We start from the raw sequence: 19690 nt of genomic DNA on the forward strand, positions 1-19690 counted from the left end.
GATTATATCTCCTGTCTGGATCTCAATCATTCCTCAATTACTCCTACTGACCACACTCAATTTATTGCAAGTGAGCCAGGATCCAGGAGTCCAGCCGTACCAAGGTAGGAGACACCGTTGACACTACATAGAGACATTATCCCCCTCTGGCATTCCTCACCTGGTACGTGAGTTGTTACATCTAAAAGGGCCCTGAGACTATAACCTGCGCACATTGCAATTGGCGTCACAAACTAAAAACTATTAATTTTGCGCCAGTGTGCATTAGTCCCAATCCAGCTTACTGCACATCCACATTGCACTGCTGTTGCTCCGAACTGAAAGGAAGAATTTTTTTAGGCTTATTGACGAGCCACTTTTTCTTCTGACAATCAACACTTGTGCCTATCATTTTTCGCAGGTATTCTGACCCTGTCAAGGCATCATTTTTGGACGCTTGGTCCCCTAAGCCACTTATTACTATAATTTTTTTATCATCTGCACCTGAAAAGGGACAATTTTGGGAAGCTTTGGAATATGAAAAAGCATAACACATGTGCCAGTGCGGTGTGTTTTTAAATACATTGTATGTTAACACCGTCAAACATGTGGTTACCAACAGCTATCTACTGTATGTCAGTGTCATTCAGACATCATTTACTATTGCGGTCATTGCATTCCAGAGCTTGGGGAGGGAAAATCCTGAGGATAGGTCATCAATATGAGATTTGCAGGGGTCTGACTCTTCACACTGATCAGCTGTATGAAGAGGCCGTGGAGCTCACTGAGCTCTTAGGTCTCTTCTTGGGCCAGTGATGTCATGGTCATCGGTCACATGACATCGGCTGTGCTTGGTAAGCTGCGACGAGGAATACTGCAGCTTCTTCAAACATATAATCGGCTTAAGTGCTGGGAATTGGACCCCCATCGATCTCATAGTGATTACCTAACCTGGGGATAGGTCATGATGAATTTAAAACTCCCAGAAAACCCATTTAATTCTGTATGCTTCAATGGCTAGGATTGGCTTGGAAAAACTTTCAATAAAATGGTATTAAGAAATACCATTATGGATAATGGTATTTTTAAGAAATCAACCAAAAATTAAGAACAAAAATTTACCTGATCAGAATGATAAGTTACCATAGACTGATAAGCTGCATCAGCAACTGCAAAGATATGTGGTGGGTTTGATGTCCTTTTTGCATTGGTGTATGTTTCTGAGTGCTGTGAAAACAAAATTGGCATAGTACGATGCAGAAAAGCAAAATCAAGCAGTAAAAGTAAAGGGATACCAAGACAAATGCTATCTACATTAGTTACCTATCATACCGATTCCTGGTTGGGGACACTAATACTGATATAAGGTTGAAAAAATCTCTGCCCCCGTGCACCATATCTCCAGCTTTGAGGACCTCCATAAACATTTACTGCACCAACATATGTGTGACTGGTGATAAGGGGTCTTCCAGGCCGTGATATGTCATTACAGCTTTATGGTCACCACATAAGAACTTAAAAGTAAATATATTAGAAAGTACTATTGCTTAGTAGTGTTGAGCATGAATATTCAAATTGCGAATTTTTTTCTCGAATATCGCAACTTCGAGATTTCGTGAATATTTAGAATATAGTTCTATATATTCGCAAAATCGAATATTCTTTTTCTTTTTTTTTTTTTTTAATTGTTATATTTTTTTCTTTAGCACTTCTCCAAAGTTTTTCTTACCTGTCCTTTGGATTCCTGGCTGCTCCAGTCAGTCCCCCGTTGCCGCTTCTGCCGACTTCCGTGCTCATGGAGCGTCCCCATCACCATGGGAACGTCTCTATATACTAGAATGTACTGTCGGATTTGAGAATTCCGTTGATATCGCAATTCGATTAATTCAAGTTATAATAATCGAATTGCGATTTCAACTTTTTACGTTTATTCTTAATATTGCTCTAACTTCGTCTTTTAGAATATTCGTAATATTCTAAAAGACGAAGTTAGAGCAATATTACAAATATTCTAAAAGACGAAGTTAGAGCAATATTAAGAATATTTGTAAAATACACATATAGATTGTAATTTAGCTAATATACTGCTATAGTAATTTTTTTAATAGTGTACATATTTTACAAAACTTAAGTTCAGAAGAGGCAAAAAAAAATTGAGAAAAAAAAGGATTATAGCACTATATTAGCTAGATTACAATCTATATGTGTATTTTACGAAATTTCGTAATATTGCTCTAACTTCGTCTTTTAGAATATTACGAATATTCTAAAAGACGAAGTTAGAGCAATATTACGAAATTTCGTAAAATACACATATTAGCCTAGCCATAGTCAATTAGTCATAGGAATGTTGCCTTATACTATCAAAGGAAAAAATCGCGATACGCGATTTATTAAATCGCATATTATTCGCGATCATTGGAATAATTACGAATATTCGATTTCGACGAATATAACACGACTATTCAATTGAATATTCGCGAAATCGAATATGGCACCTCCTGCTCATCACTATTGCTTAGCAGATTTTTTTTTGAAGGGAGTCTGCTGTCTCCAAGATCAACTTCAAACCATGTACGCCACCATGTAGAATGGGGGCTCTGAAGCATAGCCATACCTTTCCTAACAAAACCCAGTTTTGTAACGCTGAGATGTTTCTTTTTATGCAATAAGGTTTATCAGAGCCACTCCATTTAATGCACCATCACTCCATCCATAATGCTGCCAAGTGCCTTTACACTCGTTTGACTGACAGTTCCTGAGATTTCAGAGGCTGTAGCAATGACACAGAGGAGGCCTGGTGCACCAAATTGAATGGTCCCACCCACAGTGCACCAAAACCCATATTTGCATAAAAATAAACTTTTCTAATGGATTATAAGACTGGATTTTCACAAGGAAAATATGGTTATGGTTATATGTTGTGGCACCTCCCCTACATGGCAGTATGCGTAGGTTGATACTGATTATGGAAGAGACAGACTCCCTCTAAAAAAATTCCTGGAAAATAAAACTGAATTAACAGAGTTTTAGTCAAAATTTTATTGTGAGGTTAGTGGTGTTTTTTTTTTGTTTTTTTTAGTTTGTAAAACACAGCACCCAGAATTTTGCTAGTAGTCAGTAGGTCAATATGAAGTTTTATACATTTCATGATTTTTGTAAAAAGTTTTTTTTTTTTGCTGTTTTGGCCCTGGGGGCCTTTTTTTCCCCAAAATGTTGTTGCAAGCTTGTTTCTTTTTTCCTCGTACAACTCTGTAAACAATGTCTAGGTTATAAGGGGGAAACTATTGGATAAATAAGGTACAATCTAGAAGGCACCATATATACTCTATGAAGTATCTTTAAAGAATTCTCCATTAAGGTTACCTGCTAGCTCCCTTTGCTGGTTGCCATACAACATTCATGCCACTGCTTCAGTGTAAGGGTCTCCCCCAAATCCACCTCCCAACCATGCATAAAAGCCAACTTGGTATCAGAAAGTGACGAGTTTAAAATAAAATAAAGACGGGAGAGAGTACCCCTCTCCAAGGCTCTATATTTACATAGTCGTTCAAACATTGTGGAAGACTTGGGTAATTCTAAAGAGTTCCGTATTTGGGGAGAGAGTTTAAATTTAAGCAATAAGTCATCAACATGGTGCAATTTGGCAAACGAAGATGGCAACATCCCAGGGGAGAAAAAGAGGTTTCTAAATATAGGAAGCATATGTGAGATTGGGCTCTGTAATTTGTATTTAAAGTGGACTTTCCTCCATAATTGTAACATAAAATAAGGGATTTTTGCAGAGAGCTCAACTAACCCTAATGAAATATCAGACGACCAAGTTAAAGCTAAAGGGGACACTGGCATCAATACAGTAAATTAGATTAAAGTATAACCCAGAAAGATACCAATTGAGATAGCCGAGCTGCTAAATATTAGATCCGTGGCAATCATTAAAAAGAACAATAGTAATAAGGTACAATGGGGAGGAAGGGTTGGGGGGGGGGGCTCTACATACAATTCTTCCTGGGGAAATGTATATAAAACATTGTAGCATAATGGAGTAAAACATGTTAGAAAAAGAAGCATGGTGGGTGCTGAGTGCCCCTTATCCGGATTACAGGAAAGATATCAAAGATACGGTGGGGAAAATAAGCATTTGATACACTGGCGATTTTGCAAGTTTTCCCACCTACAAAGAATAGAGAGGTCTTTACATTTTATAGTAGGTACACTTTAACTGTGTGAGACAGAATCTAAAAAAATATATAAATCACACTGTATGATTTTTAAATAATTAATTTGCATTTTATTGCATTAAATAAGTATTTGATACAATAGTAAAAGATAACTTAATATTTGGTACAGAAACCCTTGTTTGCAATTACAGAGTTCAGACGATTCCTGTAGTTCTTGACCGAGTCACTCCTTAGTTGCCCTGGCTGTGTGTTTCGGGTCATTGTCAAGCTGGAAGACCCAGCCACGACCCATCTTTAATGCTTTTACTAAGGGAAGGAGGTTGTTGGCCAATATCTCGCTATACATGGCCCCCTCCTCCCTTCAATACGGTCATCCTGCCCCCTTTGCAGAAAAGCACTCCCAAAGAATGATGTTGCCACCCCCATTCTTCATGGTTGGGACGGTGTTCTTGGGGTTGTACTCATCCTTTTTCTTCCTTCAAACACGGCGAGTGGAGTCGATGCCAAAAAGTTCTATTTTGGTCTCATCTGACCACATGACCTTCTCCCATGCCTCCTTTGGATAATCCAGATGGTCATTGGCGAACTTCAAACAGGTCTGGACATGTGTTGGCGTGAACATGGGCACCTTGCGTACCCTGCAGGATTTTAATCCATGACGGCATAGTATGTTACTAACAGTGATCTTTGAGATTGTGGTCCCAGCTCTCTTCAGGTCCTCCCATGTATTTCTGGTCTGATTCATGACCTTTCTCAGAATCATCCTTACCCTACGAGGCAGGATCTTGCATGGAGCCCCAAACCGAGGAAGATTGACAGTCACTTTGTGTTTATTCAATTTTCTAATAATTGCACCAACAGTTGTTGCCTTCTCACCTAGCTGCTTGCCTATTGTCCCCTAGTCCATCCCAGCCCTGTGCAGGTCTACAATTTTGTTCCTGGTGTCCTTAGACAGCTCTTTTGTCTTGGCTAGAGATGAGTTAACGAAGTGGAATTCTATCCGAATTTAGATTCGCACCGAAGTCGAATTTCCTCACGCTTCGTGGTAACAAATCACATTTTTTCCTAAAATTGCTGCTGCACGTGTGAGGGCATAGAGAAAGGAACTCTAGGAAGGCGGGATCACCCATAATGCCATGCATGCAGCCAATCGGCAGCCAGCCCTGTGATATCACAGCCCTATAAATAGCCTTAGCCATCTTAGATTCTGCCATTTTCCAGTGTACTGCTGTGCAGTTATATGTTCTAAAGCATTTTTTGGCTTGTATTAGTGGGGAAAAAAAGGGCTTATTAGCCGTTGTGTGGTGAAGTGCGAAACTTACGGCCCTTTTTGTCGTGCATTAGTGCCAAAAGAAAAGTATATTTGCCGTTCGGTTATATGTTCTAAAGCCCTGTTTTTCGTGCATTGGTGACAAAAGTAAAATATATTTGCCGTTCAGCGGTGCAGTTATATGCTCTAAAGCCCTGTTTGGCATGTAATAGTGGCAAAATAAAAATATATTTGCAATTCAGGGTTGCAGGTATATGTTCTAAAGCCCTTTTTGGATTGTAATAGTGGCAAAATAAAAGCATATTTGCCAGTCAGCGGTGCTGTTATATGTGCTAAAGCCCTTTTTGGCGTGTAATAGTGGCAAAATAAAAATATATTCACTGTTCAGCGGTGCAGTTATATGTTCTAAAGCCCTTTTTGGTGTGTAATAGCGGCAAAATAAATATATATTTGCCGTTCAGCGTTGCACTTATATCTTCTAAAGACCTTTTTGGTATGTATTAGTGGCAAAATAAAAATATATTTGACGTTCAGCTGTGCAGTTATATGTTCTAAAGCCTTAAGTGGAAAAAAAAGGGCCTATTTGCCGTGCAGTTATATGTTCTAAAGCCCTTTTTGTTGTGTATTAGTGGCAAAATAAAAATATATTTGCTGTTCAGCGGTGCAGTTATATGTTCTAAAGCCTTCTGTGGCATTTATAAGTGAAAAAAAAGGGCCTATTTGCCGTGCAGCAGTGCAGTTATTTGTTCTAAAGCCCTTTTCGTTGTGTAATAGTGGCAAAATAAATATATATTTGCCGTTGAGCAGTGCAGTTATATGTTCTAAAGCCCTTTTTTGTGTGTATTAGTGGGGGGGGGGGGGAAAGGGCTTATTAGCTGTTGTGTGGTGAAGTGAGAAAATTACAGACTTTTTTGTCTTTTTGTCTTTTGTCTTACAGACTTTTTTGGGGTGTTTTAATTTCCTTTTTATTTATTTATTTGATCTATTAGTATGTCAGACAGAGAAGTGTCAGGCCCTGCACAGGGGAGTAGCAGAGGCCTAAATGTTTCTGGTGCAGGCACAGGTCCCAGCAGAGTAAGGGGTGGCGTGGCAGCAGGGGTCACGTCGAGAGGCCTGAGCTCCTAGTATCAGCTAGTGGTTGTGTCTTGACCAGCAACCCAGAGGTTCTTAAATGGTTGACTTGATCTTTGACTTCGTCGCAAGTGACATTAGATACCCCCAGCCAAGAGTCAGTGGGTTCGTCAAATACAACCCTTAGTTGGCATGGCCCAGAAGCTGGCCCTGTGCACCCACCTGTCCAAAACCTGCCCCTGTCCTTTTCTGCTCCCTCAGCCAGAGAAGTATTGTATGCTATGGGCTCAGCGCCACTATACAGTGAGGTCCAGCTACTAGAAATCAGCAGCTAATGGCAAGCCAAGATGTGGAGGAGACATCCGCCGCTTCCTCCACTAGGCGGGCAAATAGTGATAAGGAGAGTGGTGTGGGAGCTGGTGTTGCTATCGGTCAGGCTCCTGACCCAAAGACAGTTGAGGAGGACATCAGTGACGTGCAGACAGTACTCAATGATGATGTAGCTAATCGCACTTGGGATCCGGATGACGAACGGGCTTCATTTCTTTATTTTTTCTTTATATAATAATGTAATATTATAAAATCTGGTGTCTCCACACTTTCAAAATAATCCTTCAGCGGGGCGATGACCGGGACACTCCATAACCTTCCCAGTAGCTTCTGTCGGGAGCAGCAGTTCATTTCTGAGACGTCCGTATAGTGCGGGGGGCATCCGAAGACCCTCTCCGTGCACCACAGGTTGTCCTCCTTCCCATCCATGATGACTGGAAACTCATGATGTTTTCCCTGACGAAGAGACCAGGGGCTGGTAGTTATGGTTTGAATCTTGATGAACTTCCGGGCTCCAAGCAATCTTGTAGCTTTGTCTACTCATTGTCTGTAGCTATAAACAAAAAGGCGTATTGGGTTGTTCAACCGAGAGTATAGATGGGTAGGTGCAGCTGCTAAAGACTCACCCAGTCTGAAAAAATGTGCAAATAATCGGATAGTAGCAGGCAAACTTACAAATGGAGTAGATGTTGATAATTAAAATTTATTGATAAGTACAGTTATGGATATATAAAATATGATTGGACATTAAGCAGCAATACAGTAAAAAAACAGAAAAATCGGAATAAATATCGGAATAAATATCGACTGAGTGGTTCAACAATATTGTATGGTAGCAGCAACAATAGGTAATATTCCTTGAGGAAGCTGGGGGCTCATCATTTGCTTGCAAGCAAGATGAATATTCGTACAACCCGATTGTTGCCACTTTGGACCTCTGCATCACCCACCACGTGTGATAGGGAATCTAAGTGAGGTCACCGCTGACGTCTCAGAAGTGCGCTGTAACATACGGAGCCCACGAGTGCTGCCTCACTCCATGTGGAACGCCAAAAAGCCTATACACAGACGGATATAATAGACGCCACTCACGGGACTGCGAGGGGAACTTCAGGAAAGGTAAGCGCCAGGATAGTACCGGAGAACACGTGGGACGCCATGTTGAGGTACACCGGCCTGAAACCTACTTTACCCCCGCTTGCAGGTCCTTAAAATCATCGTCTCCGTCTACTACTGTGTTATTACCAAAAGGCATTGCTACCAACACCTGCTATATGGCCAATACTACTGCCTCACTTACCGCGATCTATTGAGTATTTTTTGGGCTGAAAATGATACCGACTATACATCAACTTTATTGCTCTACAATTGGTATACCGTTTCAGGACATTGACCCTTATATCAATCTCACGTCGATACAACCTTTCCAAGACATCACCTGTAATTACAGTCCTTTATATCCCTTATTGAATATAACCTATTGTTGCTGCTACCATACGATATTGTTGAACCACTCAGTCGATATTTATTCTGATATTTATTCTGATATCTATTCTGGCTCTGTTCTGTTTTTTTTTACTGTATTGCTGCTTAATGTCCACTCATATTTTATATATCCATAACTGTACTTATCAATACATTTAAATTATCAACATCTACTCCATTTGTAAGTGTGCCTGCTACTATCCGATTATTGTCTGTAGCTACTAGAGGCCTGTTCATGCCAGGTTATTAAATCGTGTTTTAAGCAACCCTTTATAAAGTTGAGAAATTTTAACCTTCTGTCCAATATTCCCTATAAATGAATAGACGAAGCAGGGAGATCAAGAAAACTATTACAGAGGGCATGGGGGAGGAGGAGTCAAACATTGAGGCAGAGAAAGACACAAAGCAACATATATTCAATACTTCAAACTTTAAACCTGTAACCAGGCCCCAGCCGACACCAAAGATCCAAGGAGGGGGGCGGCAGGAAGCAGCGGAGACTGAAACATCAGAAGCAGGGGCAGCAAACAGGCACTGCCAGACAAGGCGGACAAAAGCAGGGGATCCGCCGAGAGTCCGGTCCAGCAGAACGCAAATGGCCCAGAGGTGGGGGTGTCCCGTGGTTCAGATAGAGAGGCTTGTGTCTTGTATAGTGCGGTGGAATAGAACGGTTGCAGGGAGGAGCGACGTAGCAAACCTTCGTCATCACGTCTTCACCCCCTCTAACAAAGGGGTTTCATCGTCGGGAGAAGAGGACGGCAGCTTGTCTGTGAGGCAGCGGCAGGGCCAGCAAGTCGCTAGCATGGCCCAGAGTCAGCAGGGTGGCAGCAGTGGGCGGTTGGTAGCCAAACGTGCCTGGGGGTAGACCACCCGCTTCGCAGGAGCCTACCTGACCCAGGAAGTAGCGGTGCACGGGTTCACGGAGGCAGCGGCGGTATTGTTCTGACGGATCCGGCTTTTGGGGGGTTATTATTCTGATGGTTAAGAGGATGGGAAAAATAATCAGTGACATCAACACAAACTTACTTCTGACACTCTCTCCACTCTGTCGGGGGGCTCTACTTCTACAAGCGTTTAATAGAACAGGTTCTGTAGACATCTATGTGGAATCAGCTAATGACAGTGTAAAAGGAGTGCGCTTCTTCTTGGCGCTAACAATGACCTGTAAGGCTGAGTTCATACTTGAGTTATTTGGTCAGTTTTGGCCCCGTGACTGCCCAAATACATGAAGTGTGCAGTGATTCTAAGAGTGATGCCTGTCATCTGCGTGTCATACGGACTCACAGTATTATTTCACTACCACAGCAGACTCACTATGCTTGTTACTGCAAGGCACAGTGTTCTACACCACTATAAAGGCTCTCTGCAGACAGAAAATAGCATTTTTTTTGTGTGATTCACCACGATAAATTCGTATCGAATAGAATTTTTAAAAGTTTGCTCATCTCTAGTCTTGGCCATGGTGGAGAGGTTTGAGTGTGATTGATTGAGTTTGTGGACAGGTGTCTTTTATACAGGTAACAAGTTCAAACAAGCTCAATTAATACAGGTAATGAGTGCAGAGTAGGAGGGCTTCTTAAAGAAAAACTTACTGGTCTGCAAGAGCCAGAACTTTGGCTGATTGGTAGGTGATCAAATACTTATTTCATGCAATAAAATGCTAATTAATTATTTAAAAATAATACAATGTGATTTTCTGGATTTTTTTAGAGTCTGTCTCTCACAGTTGAAGTGTACTTACGATAAAAATTACAGACCTCTCCATTCTTTGTGGGTGGGAAAACTTGCAAAATCACCAGTGTATCAAATACTTATTTTCCCTGGTGTAGATACAGCAACCAAGCAATGGTAAAATGGTCATAAATCCAGGGAGACCATAGTATTCACCAGGTAATCACATCTGCAAAGTCACAGTGCTAGTCAGCAATAGCAGACAAATATCCACTGAGGGCATCAAGCAATGAGAAGGAATTCTAGTGTTGAGTTACTTAGCAGATAAATAGTATCAGGTGATCCTAGTTGTAAAGGAAGCAACACCTATCACAATCTTGCTCTGTGCCACTTGACAAGGGGGTCACCCCACTGCAGCTGTTTTTGTATTGTTCCATCTAAAATGAAAATTTAGGTAACTTTTTAATTAGTCTTAAAATTTGATACCATTATTTTTCATCCATCTGTCCCCTCCTCATCTTGGTAATTTATATCTGGTGGATTAGCAAGAAGTATTGAAAAGATGGAATAGAGGGTGGCTGCAGGTTCAGACAACACAGGGCTTGTTTGTAGTCTGATACAAAAGTCTAAATAGGAGCTATAGACACAAAACTGTAGGACATTTTTAACCAAACCTATTTGCAAAGTTTGTTCTTTTTTATGTTAAATTGTTCCATGATGCCTTGTAAAACCAGAAAAAAAAATCTACAAGTACCTCTGCCAAAGCATTTTACTATGAGTGAAAATGAATTTGGTATTTTGAAGATTTTACGACTTCTTCAATACAATCCTAAGCAGTGTAAATCCATGAATATGCTGACGCTGTGCTTCAATATGGTTACACAGAAATATTTAAAATGACCAGACCTGTGAAGAATAGAGATCCAAACTTCGGAATGGATTGACAGCAATAAGAATGTCCCCTACATAGGAGTATATCTGATCCCTGTTGTAACGTTTTTGAAGTTGATCTGTGACGGTATTCTGTAACAGGCAATGAAGAACAGCATGTAAATGACAAGTTATACTATTTCAGTATTATTGAAATATAATCCTGAGATCAGGTTATCCTTAACACAAATAAATCTCATTTTATGTTAGCTAGACAGATTATTTGTAATTGTGTGTATACCAATTGTTCAACAGGTAGATAAAAGAAACGCGGCACTGAGGCGGTCTGAGGAAGCGCGAGATACGCGCTAAACGGCCATCACCGCCGACTCACACCACAGGGCTGTTCCGCTCCCCAGCCTGTGCATCGATGCTACTTTAAAGCAATAAACCTCTTTGAAAATCCATCAGATCCTGGTGAGTTTCTTTTATCTACCTGTTGAACATTGAATGTCTACCTGTACGCTGAGAACCACGCTATCTGGGTCTCTTTGCGGAGCCGCGGTCTATGACCTCCGAAGTTATAAGGGGCATAGGTGATTTACCGATTGAGCAGTGCCGCTGTCTTCTTTTACTATCCTCTCCTCACTGATCACTTATATGGACCACTTTTACAGATGTAGGAGAGCTACATTTGACATAATTTCCTGTGATATAATTTGTTATCCTTGGTTTTTATAGTAAACTAGTAGAGTTATCTCAAGGCGAACTGAGATTTTGCTGCTTTATTTTTAGGATATCTGTTGAGCTGTCTACAGTCAACAGAAATTATGCCCTAAGCATTCAGTATATCTACATTGAACTAAATAGAAATATTTAACTGGCCAAACAGATAAGTTCAAAAACTTTCTATCCATGGAAGATGCAATCACAGAAATCATGGATCTGCCATTATGATGCATAAAACAAAAAAATTGGATGTTCTGGAGAAATATGATTTGCATGGTTCCAAGTAGGTGAATTACATTTGACGGCCCTACATTTGATGGCTTGTGTGTTCACTACATTTGATGTGGACTACATTGGCCAAACATTCAGCCACCCAAAAGAACCAGAGCAGAGCCGGCACTGCTAATTTGGTCTAAAGGGTGCCATACACATTCAATAGCTCTCTCTCCCAACTTCCCCCTGATTTCCCCCTACAAATACATGTTCAGTTCATCAAAACCTGTATGTGTATTTAATGGGGAGAGGGGAAAAAGCAGTTGCCAGACACTTCTCTCAGGAGAAAAAACTGAACAGGTGAAAATATTCACATCAGCAAATCCTTCTCATCTCAAACATCATCCGTCGGGTCAGAGTCAGGAGCTCCCCAACACACATCTATCTTGGCAGTTTCAGCTGAACATACACTGAGGGTACGGCCACATGGTCAGGTTTCTGCATGCAGTTTTGGAAGCCAAAATCAGGAATGAATCATAAAAGGAGAAAAAGTATAAAGGACAGATGTGACTTCTCCTCTTTTTTAAATTTACTTCTGGTTTTGGCTTCCAAAACTGCATGCAGAAACCTGACCGTGTGTGTGGCCATACCCTAATGTCTATGGGAGCTTTGGTGGTCAGACACTTGCCAATCAGACATTGGTGGCATATCTTGATGGTTCCAGTGCTTGTGATTAGACAACTTTTTCATTATTTTCTTTTTTTTAAGTTTTTTTTAAATCAGATATTTCATAATAGAGTACAATACTAAAAATATCAAATATCTATAGCTAATTCTAAGATACAATGTAATATAGACCAGACTAAAAAAATCATTTATCCCAACCCTCTACCCATGTTTCGCCAGGAGAGGAAAAATAAAACACGTTATGATGTCCAGAAGCGCCATATTATCTCCCACAATGGAAGGCGATTTCTACTTGGATAATATGTCTGGTCATATCTTTTTAGTACTTGTATCATTTATTCCAATTCAAGTAATAAAGGGGCTGTATCCGAACACTAATGTCGAGTGATTAGATAACTTCTAAATATTACTTCTACTACTACTACTACTACTACCACTACTTCTAATTATAAGGGTAATAGTAGCAAAAATAACACTAACAAAATACAGAACGCTATAAATTGAAATTGTCAAAATTACAATCAAGCATACCTCATCGAGGATCTCTAAGGTGGCCAAGTCATCCACATCATTCTGGTTGGATGTCATAGACTCTCTGAAGATGCCTTTCTTGGTATGAATCCTTTCATGCCTAAAACACCAAAACCCAGTTATTATTATGCCCAAAAAAAAAAAAAAAAAACGTTTCAAATGAAATAAAATTCTCACTAATTTGTCTACATGATTCAGATTACAGACTTAAAATGTTCATTTTTTAACACTTACAATTTAAGCCACTTTGTGAAATAAATCACAGACTGCTGCTTCTGTTGAGCTGTTTTCCGTGTGTAAGACGGCGATGAGGATCTAGTATAATGTAAAAGAGCCTTATTTGCAGTCAAATGATATACTAAGCAGAATCTCGCACAGGCACGCACGTCAGGTGCTCCATGGCAGCTGGATCTGCTTTGAATAAACATAAACGCTCCTAAAAATATGTATGTCCAGTTGTGACAGAGACTGTTGGGCGGAGGAGGGGGCCTACACTGTTACTGCAAGAAAGTAGTCTATATATTTCTCTTTCTATCTTTGGTAATATTTTGCTTTAGATTTTCAAGTTTCCTTTAATAATACATTAGCAAATTTTGCATTCCCGTATGCCAGCCTTTCTTTTATTCTTTTTTTGCAATGAAAGTTCATCTACATACACCAAGATACCAGGAAATGTCCAGCAGAGACATTAGTATCCTAATTAGTGTAATGTTCTGCCAGTCACCATGCCAGAAACATGACACACAACAAGGGGGATGGTAACACCCAGTTGTCATTGTGAAACACAAAGCACCTCCTAAATATTGTGCAAGCGCCTGTCCTCTGTGACTGCAATGCAGAAGCCAACAAATACAAAATATGCAGCTGCACTCTGCGAGCCCTGAGATACGGTTGCAAGAAAAAGTATGTGAACCCTTTGGAATGATATGGATTTCTGCACAAATTGATCATGAAATGTGATCTGATCTTCATCTAAGTCACAACAATAGACAAACACAGTCTGCTTAAACTAATAACACACAAAGAATTAAATGTTACCATGTTTTTATTGAACACACCATGTAACCATTCACAGTGCAGGTGGAAAAAGTATGTGAACCCTTGGATTTAACAACTGGTTGAACCTCCTTTGGCAGCAATATTTTCAACCAAACTTTTCCTGTAGTTGCAGATCAGACGTGCACAACGGTCAGGAGTAATTCTTGACCATTCCTCTTTACACAACTGTTTCAGTTCAGCAATATTCTTGGGATGTCTGGTGTGAATCGCTTTCTTGAGGTCATGCCACAGCTTCTCACTCGGGTTGAGGTCAGGACTCTGACTGGGCCACTCCAAAAGGCGTATTTTCTTCTGTTTAAGCCATTCTGTTGTTGATTTACTTCTATGATTGGAGTCGGGAAGGAATTTTTTATTCCCCTAAAGTGGGGAAAATTGGCTTCTACCTCACAGGTTTTTTTTTTTTTTTTTTCTTCCTCTGGATCAACTTGCAGGATAACAGGCCGAACTGGATGGACAGATGTCTTTTTTCGGCCTTATGTACTATGTTACTATGTTACTATGCTTTGGGTCGTTGTCCTGTTGCAACACCCATCTTCTGTTGAGCTTCAGCTGGTGGACAGATAGCTTTAAGCTCTCCTGCAAAATGTCTTGATTAACTTGGGAATTCATTTTTCCTTCGATGATAGCAATCCGTCCAGGCCCTGATGCAGCAAAGCAGCCCTAAACCATGATGCCCCCACCACCATACTTCACAGTTGGGATGAGGTTTTGATGTTGGTCTGCTGTGCCTCTTTTTCTCCACCCATAGTGTTGTGCGTTTCTTCCAAACAACTCAACTTTGATTTAATCTGTCCACAGAATATTTTGCCAGAACTGCTGTGGAACATCCAGGTGCAAATTGTAAACGTGCAGCAATGTTTTTTTTGGACAGCAGTGGCTTCCTCTGTGGTATCCTCCCATTAAATCCATTCTTGTTTAGTGTTTTACGTATTGTAGATTCGCTAACAGGGATGTTAGCATATGCCAGAGACTTTTGTAAGTCTTTATCTGACACTCTAGGATTCTTCTTCATCTCATTGAACAGTCTGCGCTGTGCTCTTGCAGTCATCTTTACAGGAAGGCCACTCCTGGGGAGAGTAGCAGCAGTGCTGACTTTCTCCATTTATAGACAATTTGTCTTATCGTGGACTGATGAACAGCAAGGCTTTTGGAGATACTTTTATAACCCTTTCCAGCTTTATGCAAGTGAACAATTCTTAATCATAGGTCTTCTGAGAGCTCTTTTGTTTGAGGCATCATTCACATCAGGCAATGCTTCTTGTGAAAAGCAAACCCAGAACTGGTGTGTGTTTTTTATAGGGCAGGGCAGCTGTAAGCAACACCTCCAATCTCATCTCATTGATTGGACTCCAGTTGGCTGACACCTCACTCCAATTAGTTCTTGGAGATGTAATTAGTCTAGGGGTTCACATACTTTTTCCACCCGCACTGTGAATGTTTACATGGTGTGTTCAAAAAACATGGTAACATTTAATTCTTTGTGTGTTATTAGTTTAAGCAGACTGTGATTGTCTATTGTTGTGACTTAGATGAAGATCAGATCACATTTTATGACCAATTTGTGCAGAAATCCATATAATTCCAAAGGGTTCACATACTTTGTCTTGCAACTGTATACCCATACTAGAGATCAGCGTATAAATTTTTTCATCAGAGTTCTTGAGCAGTCAGAGGCTGCCCCCACTACTCAAGAGGCTGCCCCCTGCTGCATGACTGAGAGACGAACATCTTGCCTGGCCCTGTTAATCTTGTGCCTATGCTGCTGCTTTGAGTAGCGGCACAAGTGGAGTGGAAGTGGAGCGGCGCATGCAGTCACTGCTCTGGTAGCAGCAGCAGAGTCTATGCACTTTAAAACAGCACAGCATGCTCAAAATAAATAAAATTTGTCCTACTCACTGATCCTCTGCCGCTCCTGTTTCTAAGATGCCCTTTCCCTTTCTGTACTTCCTGCTGCAGCAGTGATGTCCTGCCAGGAACATGTGACCGCTGCGCCAATCACTAGACTGGAGTTGACTGCTGTGGTCGCATCTCCCTGTATCAGAATCTCATTGCTGCAACAAGAAATAGAAAAAGGAGACTGGGCATCCTGGTAATGGGAGTGGAGGAAAATCAGTGAGGCGAACATGACTTTCTGAATTTGAGCTTTTTTAAATGGAGTTTCTGACACCAGGAAATTCAGTTGTTTAGGGCTCTTTCACACTTGCGTTTTTGTCTTCCGGCATAGAGTTCCGTCGTCGGGGCTTTATGCCGGAAGAATCCTGATCAGGATTATCCCCATGCATTCTGAATGGAGTGAAATCCATTCAGGATGCATCAGGATGTCTTCAGTTCCGGAACGGAACGTTTTTTGGCCGGAGAAAATACCGCAGCATGCTGCGCTTTTTGCTCCGGCCAAAAATCCTGAAGACTTGCCGCAAGGCCGGATCCGGAATGAATGCCCTTTGAAAGGCATTAATCCGGATCCGGCCTTAAGCTAAACGTCGTTTCGGCGCATTGCCGGATCCGACGTTTAGCTTTTTTAGAGTGGTTACCATGGCTGCCGGGACGCTAAAGTCCTGGCAGCCATGGTAAAGTGTAGCGGGGAGCGGGGGAGCAGCATACTTCCCGTCCGGGCGGCTCCCGGGGCGCTCCAGAGTGAAGTCAGGGCGCCCCAGGTGCATGGATGACGTGACCGCATGGCACGTCATCCATGCGCATGGGGCGCTCTGACGTCACTCTGGAGCGCCCCGGGAGCCGCGCGGACTGTAAGTATACCGCTCCCCCGCTCCCCGCTCCTACTATGGCAACCAGGACTTTAATAGCGTCCTGGCTGCCATAGTAACACTGAAAGCATTTTGAAGACGGATCCGTCTTCAAATGCTTTCAGTACACTTGCGTTTTTCCGGATCCGGCGTGTAATTCCGGCAAGTAGAGTACACGCAGGAGCCGGACAACCCAAGTGTGAAAGAGGCCTTAGACAGGTACTATGTTGTGTAGGGCTAGCTCAGCTGAATGTAATCATACCTTCAAATAGTAAGCCGCTTTCACATCCGGAAGAGAACAGCTTGCCTGGAATTCTTCAGATCCGGCACTGCCAGATGCAAACGGAATACACGTCGTCCCCATTAAGTATAATGGAGTCTGATGGAGATCCGGCCACATTCCAGCAAAAATGCTGAGAATCTGGCGGACACAAACCGGTGTATGCTGCAATCAGTGCACCTGAATGCTCATATGGATTAAAGTACTTTTTCTTCAGATTGAAGCAATTGGATCACTAAGTGAAAGGTGTCATTGCAGTCAGTATAACTAGCCCTACAGGGCCTTATACCTGGTTTATACTGGATTTTCTGGTGACAGATACCCTTTAGGGCTCATGAATACTGCTGTAGCCGTTTTTGTGGATCCGCAAAACGCATACCGACCGTGCGTGTTCCGCATTTTGCAGATCGGTATGTCCGGCCCTCTGTTAGAAGAACTGCGTATTGTTCTCCGCATAATGGACAAGAACAGGACATGTTCTATTTATTTGCAGGGCCGAGGAACGGACATAAGGATGTGGACAGCACACTGCGTGCTATCGGCATCTTTTACGGCCGCATTGAAATGAATGGGTACACATCTGATCTGCAAAAAATGCGGATCGAAACTTCAGCTGTGTGCATGAGGCCTCAAAGATGTATGTTTTCCCTTATGAGGACTGTTTAAAGGGCAAAATGTTTGGTGTGAAATCAGCATGACATCATCCCATTGCCCAGGAAACCAGTTAAAATTTAGTAGACTTTCTATAGACATATTTATTGGCATTATATAAAATTTCTATATTTCCACATTTGGTTTATTATAGTTCGTTACTTTGTTTTCAGGGTAGTTTAGTCAGACAAATGAATCTTAATAAAATTCCATTTAGAGCGGCATGTGATAGAGATGAGCGAATTAAAGTAGACAAAGAGGATTTCGATCCGAATTTCAGGAAAAATTATATTTGCACCGAATTCGAATTTTCTCTTGCTTCGTGGTAACGAATCACATTTTTTCCTAAAATGTCCACTGCATGTGTTAGGACATGGAGCAAAGAACTGTGGGAAGGCGGGACCACCCACAATGCCATGCATGCAGCCAACCAGCCCTGTGATGTCACATTTTCCAGTTTACTTAGTGCAGAGAGAGACGTCAGCAGGCGCTAGGGAAAGTGGTAGAAAAGACTTCAAAGGGAACCTGCCACCGGGATTTTGTGTATAGAGCTGAGGACATGGGTTGCTAGATGGCCGCTAGCACATCCGCAATACCCAGTCCCCATAGCTCTGTGTGTGCTTTTATTGTGTAAAATTTTTTTATTTGATACATATGCAAATTAACCTGAGATGAGTCCTGTCCCTGAGATGAGTCCTGTCCCTGAGATGAGTCTAGCGTGAAGGAGCCCAGCACCGCCCCGCATCCTCAGAATATCCTCCTTGTCCCCGACGTCAGAAAGCTAGAGCGCCGTAATCTTGCGATGCGCAAGCTAGCACATTCGCAGTGTCGTCATAGTGTTCCTTTCCTGTGCTGGCATCAGCCTCAGGAATGAACTGCGCATTCCTTGAACATAATTAGCTCTTTATATGCCCCCCTAGGTCTTATAATAAGTTCCCAATTCATATAAGTATTATCCCTGTGCGCATTATAAAACGTTAAAAATAATCTTTATAATCACCTGTCCTTTCTGCCCAAGGGACGTTCTTTGTGCCGCATTTGTGCCCAGCCGCGTCCCAACTGCCGGATCCTTAGACACACCCATCTCATTAGTATTCACTTGGCGCAATGTGATCCCGGCGAGCGAGGGTGCTGGGCCCATGCGCAGGATCTCCGAATGTCGGGGACTGGAAATTACCGCCCAGCGAAGTGAATACTAATGAGATGGGCGTGTCTAAGGATCCGGCAGTTGGGACGCGGCTGGGCACAAATGCGGCACAAAGAACGCCTCTTGGGCAGAAAGGACAGGTGATTATAAAGATTATTTTTAACGTTTCATAATGTGCACAGGGATAATACTTATATGAATTGGGAACTTATTATAAGACCTAGGGGGGCATATAAAGAGCTAATTATGCTCAGAAGGCCTGTCAGTGTCCCTTTAAGATTCATTATATGAATGTAGGTAAGCTCAATGACACAGCAGACGCAACAGAAAGTATAGAGTTAAACTGTTGTTGCTGGGCAGGAGTCTTGACCAATCACAGCCAGCCTCACACACAGCAAGCGTTTTGACCAATCACAGCCAGCCTCACACACAGCCTGTGTGGGAAATTCCCCTAGCAGGAGCTGCTATAATCATTACACCAGAGGAGAGGAGCTGAACAGATACACACTCCACTAAGAGCTGTGTTTTATGGAAGTAGAGAGGCCAAAATTGGTATTTAGAACAGTTATAAAATGTTCCTATTGTTAGTATTGTGATTAAAACTGCATACTGAACCAGTTATATGTGTGTTTACTTAGAGTTCCACCAAATTTCACAGTTCCAAACCATACAAATAGCGACCAAATTCCATACAAATTCCATATTGCAATCCAAATTGCATACAACCATACCAGATTATACTCAACCAATCTGCAAATACTTACTGCAAATTATAAACTAAGTCGAGCAAGTAGA

At 41.6% G+C, this 19690-nt stretch overlaps 1 protein-coding gene across 1 annotated transcript in view; it reads right to left on the minus strand.

Moving 5' to 3' along the window:
• Positions 1–13117, minus strand: part of LOC122923805 (myosin-IIIa-like) — a gene marked incomplete at its 5' end in the record, with an annotated part of 178509 nt that extends 165392 nt beyond the window's left edge. The window contains 3 exons of the mRNA XM_044274649.1: positions 1102–1206; positions 10894–11010; positions 13018–13117. Of these exons, the coding sequence (XP_044130584.1) occupies positions 1102–1206; positions 10894–11010; positions 13018–13117 (322 nt within the window). The remainder of the gene's footprint in view (positions 1–1101; positions 1207–10893; positions 11011–13017) is intronic.
• Positions 13118–19690: the final 6573 nt, after the last annotated feature.

Source organism: Bufo gargarizans, unplaced genomic scaffold, assembly GCF_014858855.1.
Source record: "Bufo gargarizans isolate SCDJY-AF-19 unplaced genomic scaffold, ASM1485885v1 original_scaffold_1950_pilon, whole genome shotgun sequence".
In the NCBI taxonomy this organism is placed as follows: Eukaryota; Metazoa; Chordata; class Amphibia; order Anura; family Bufonidae; genus Bufo; species Bufo gargarizans.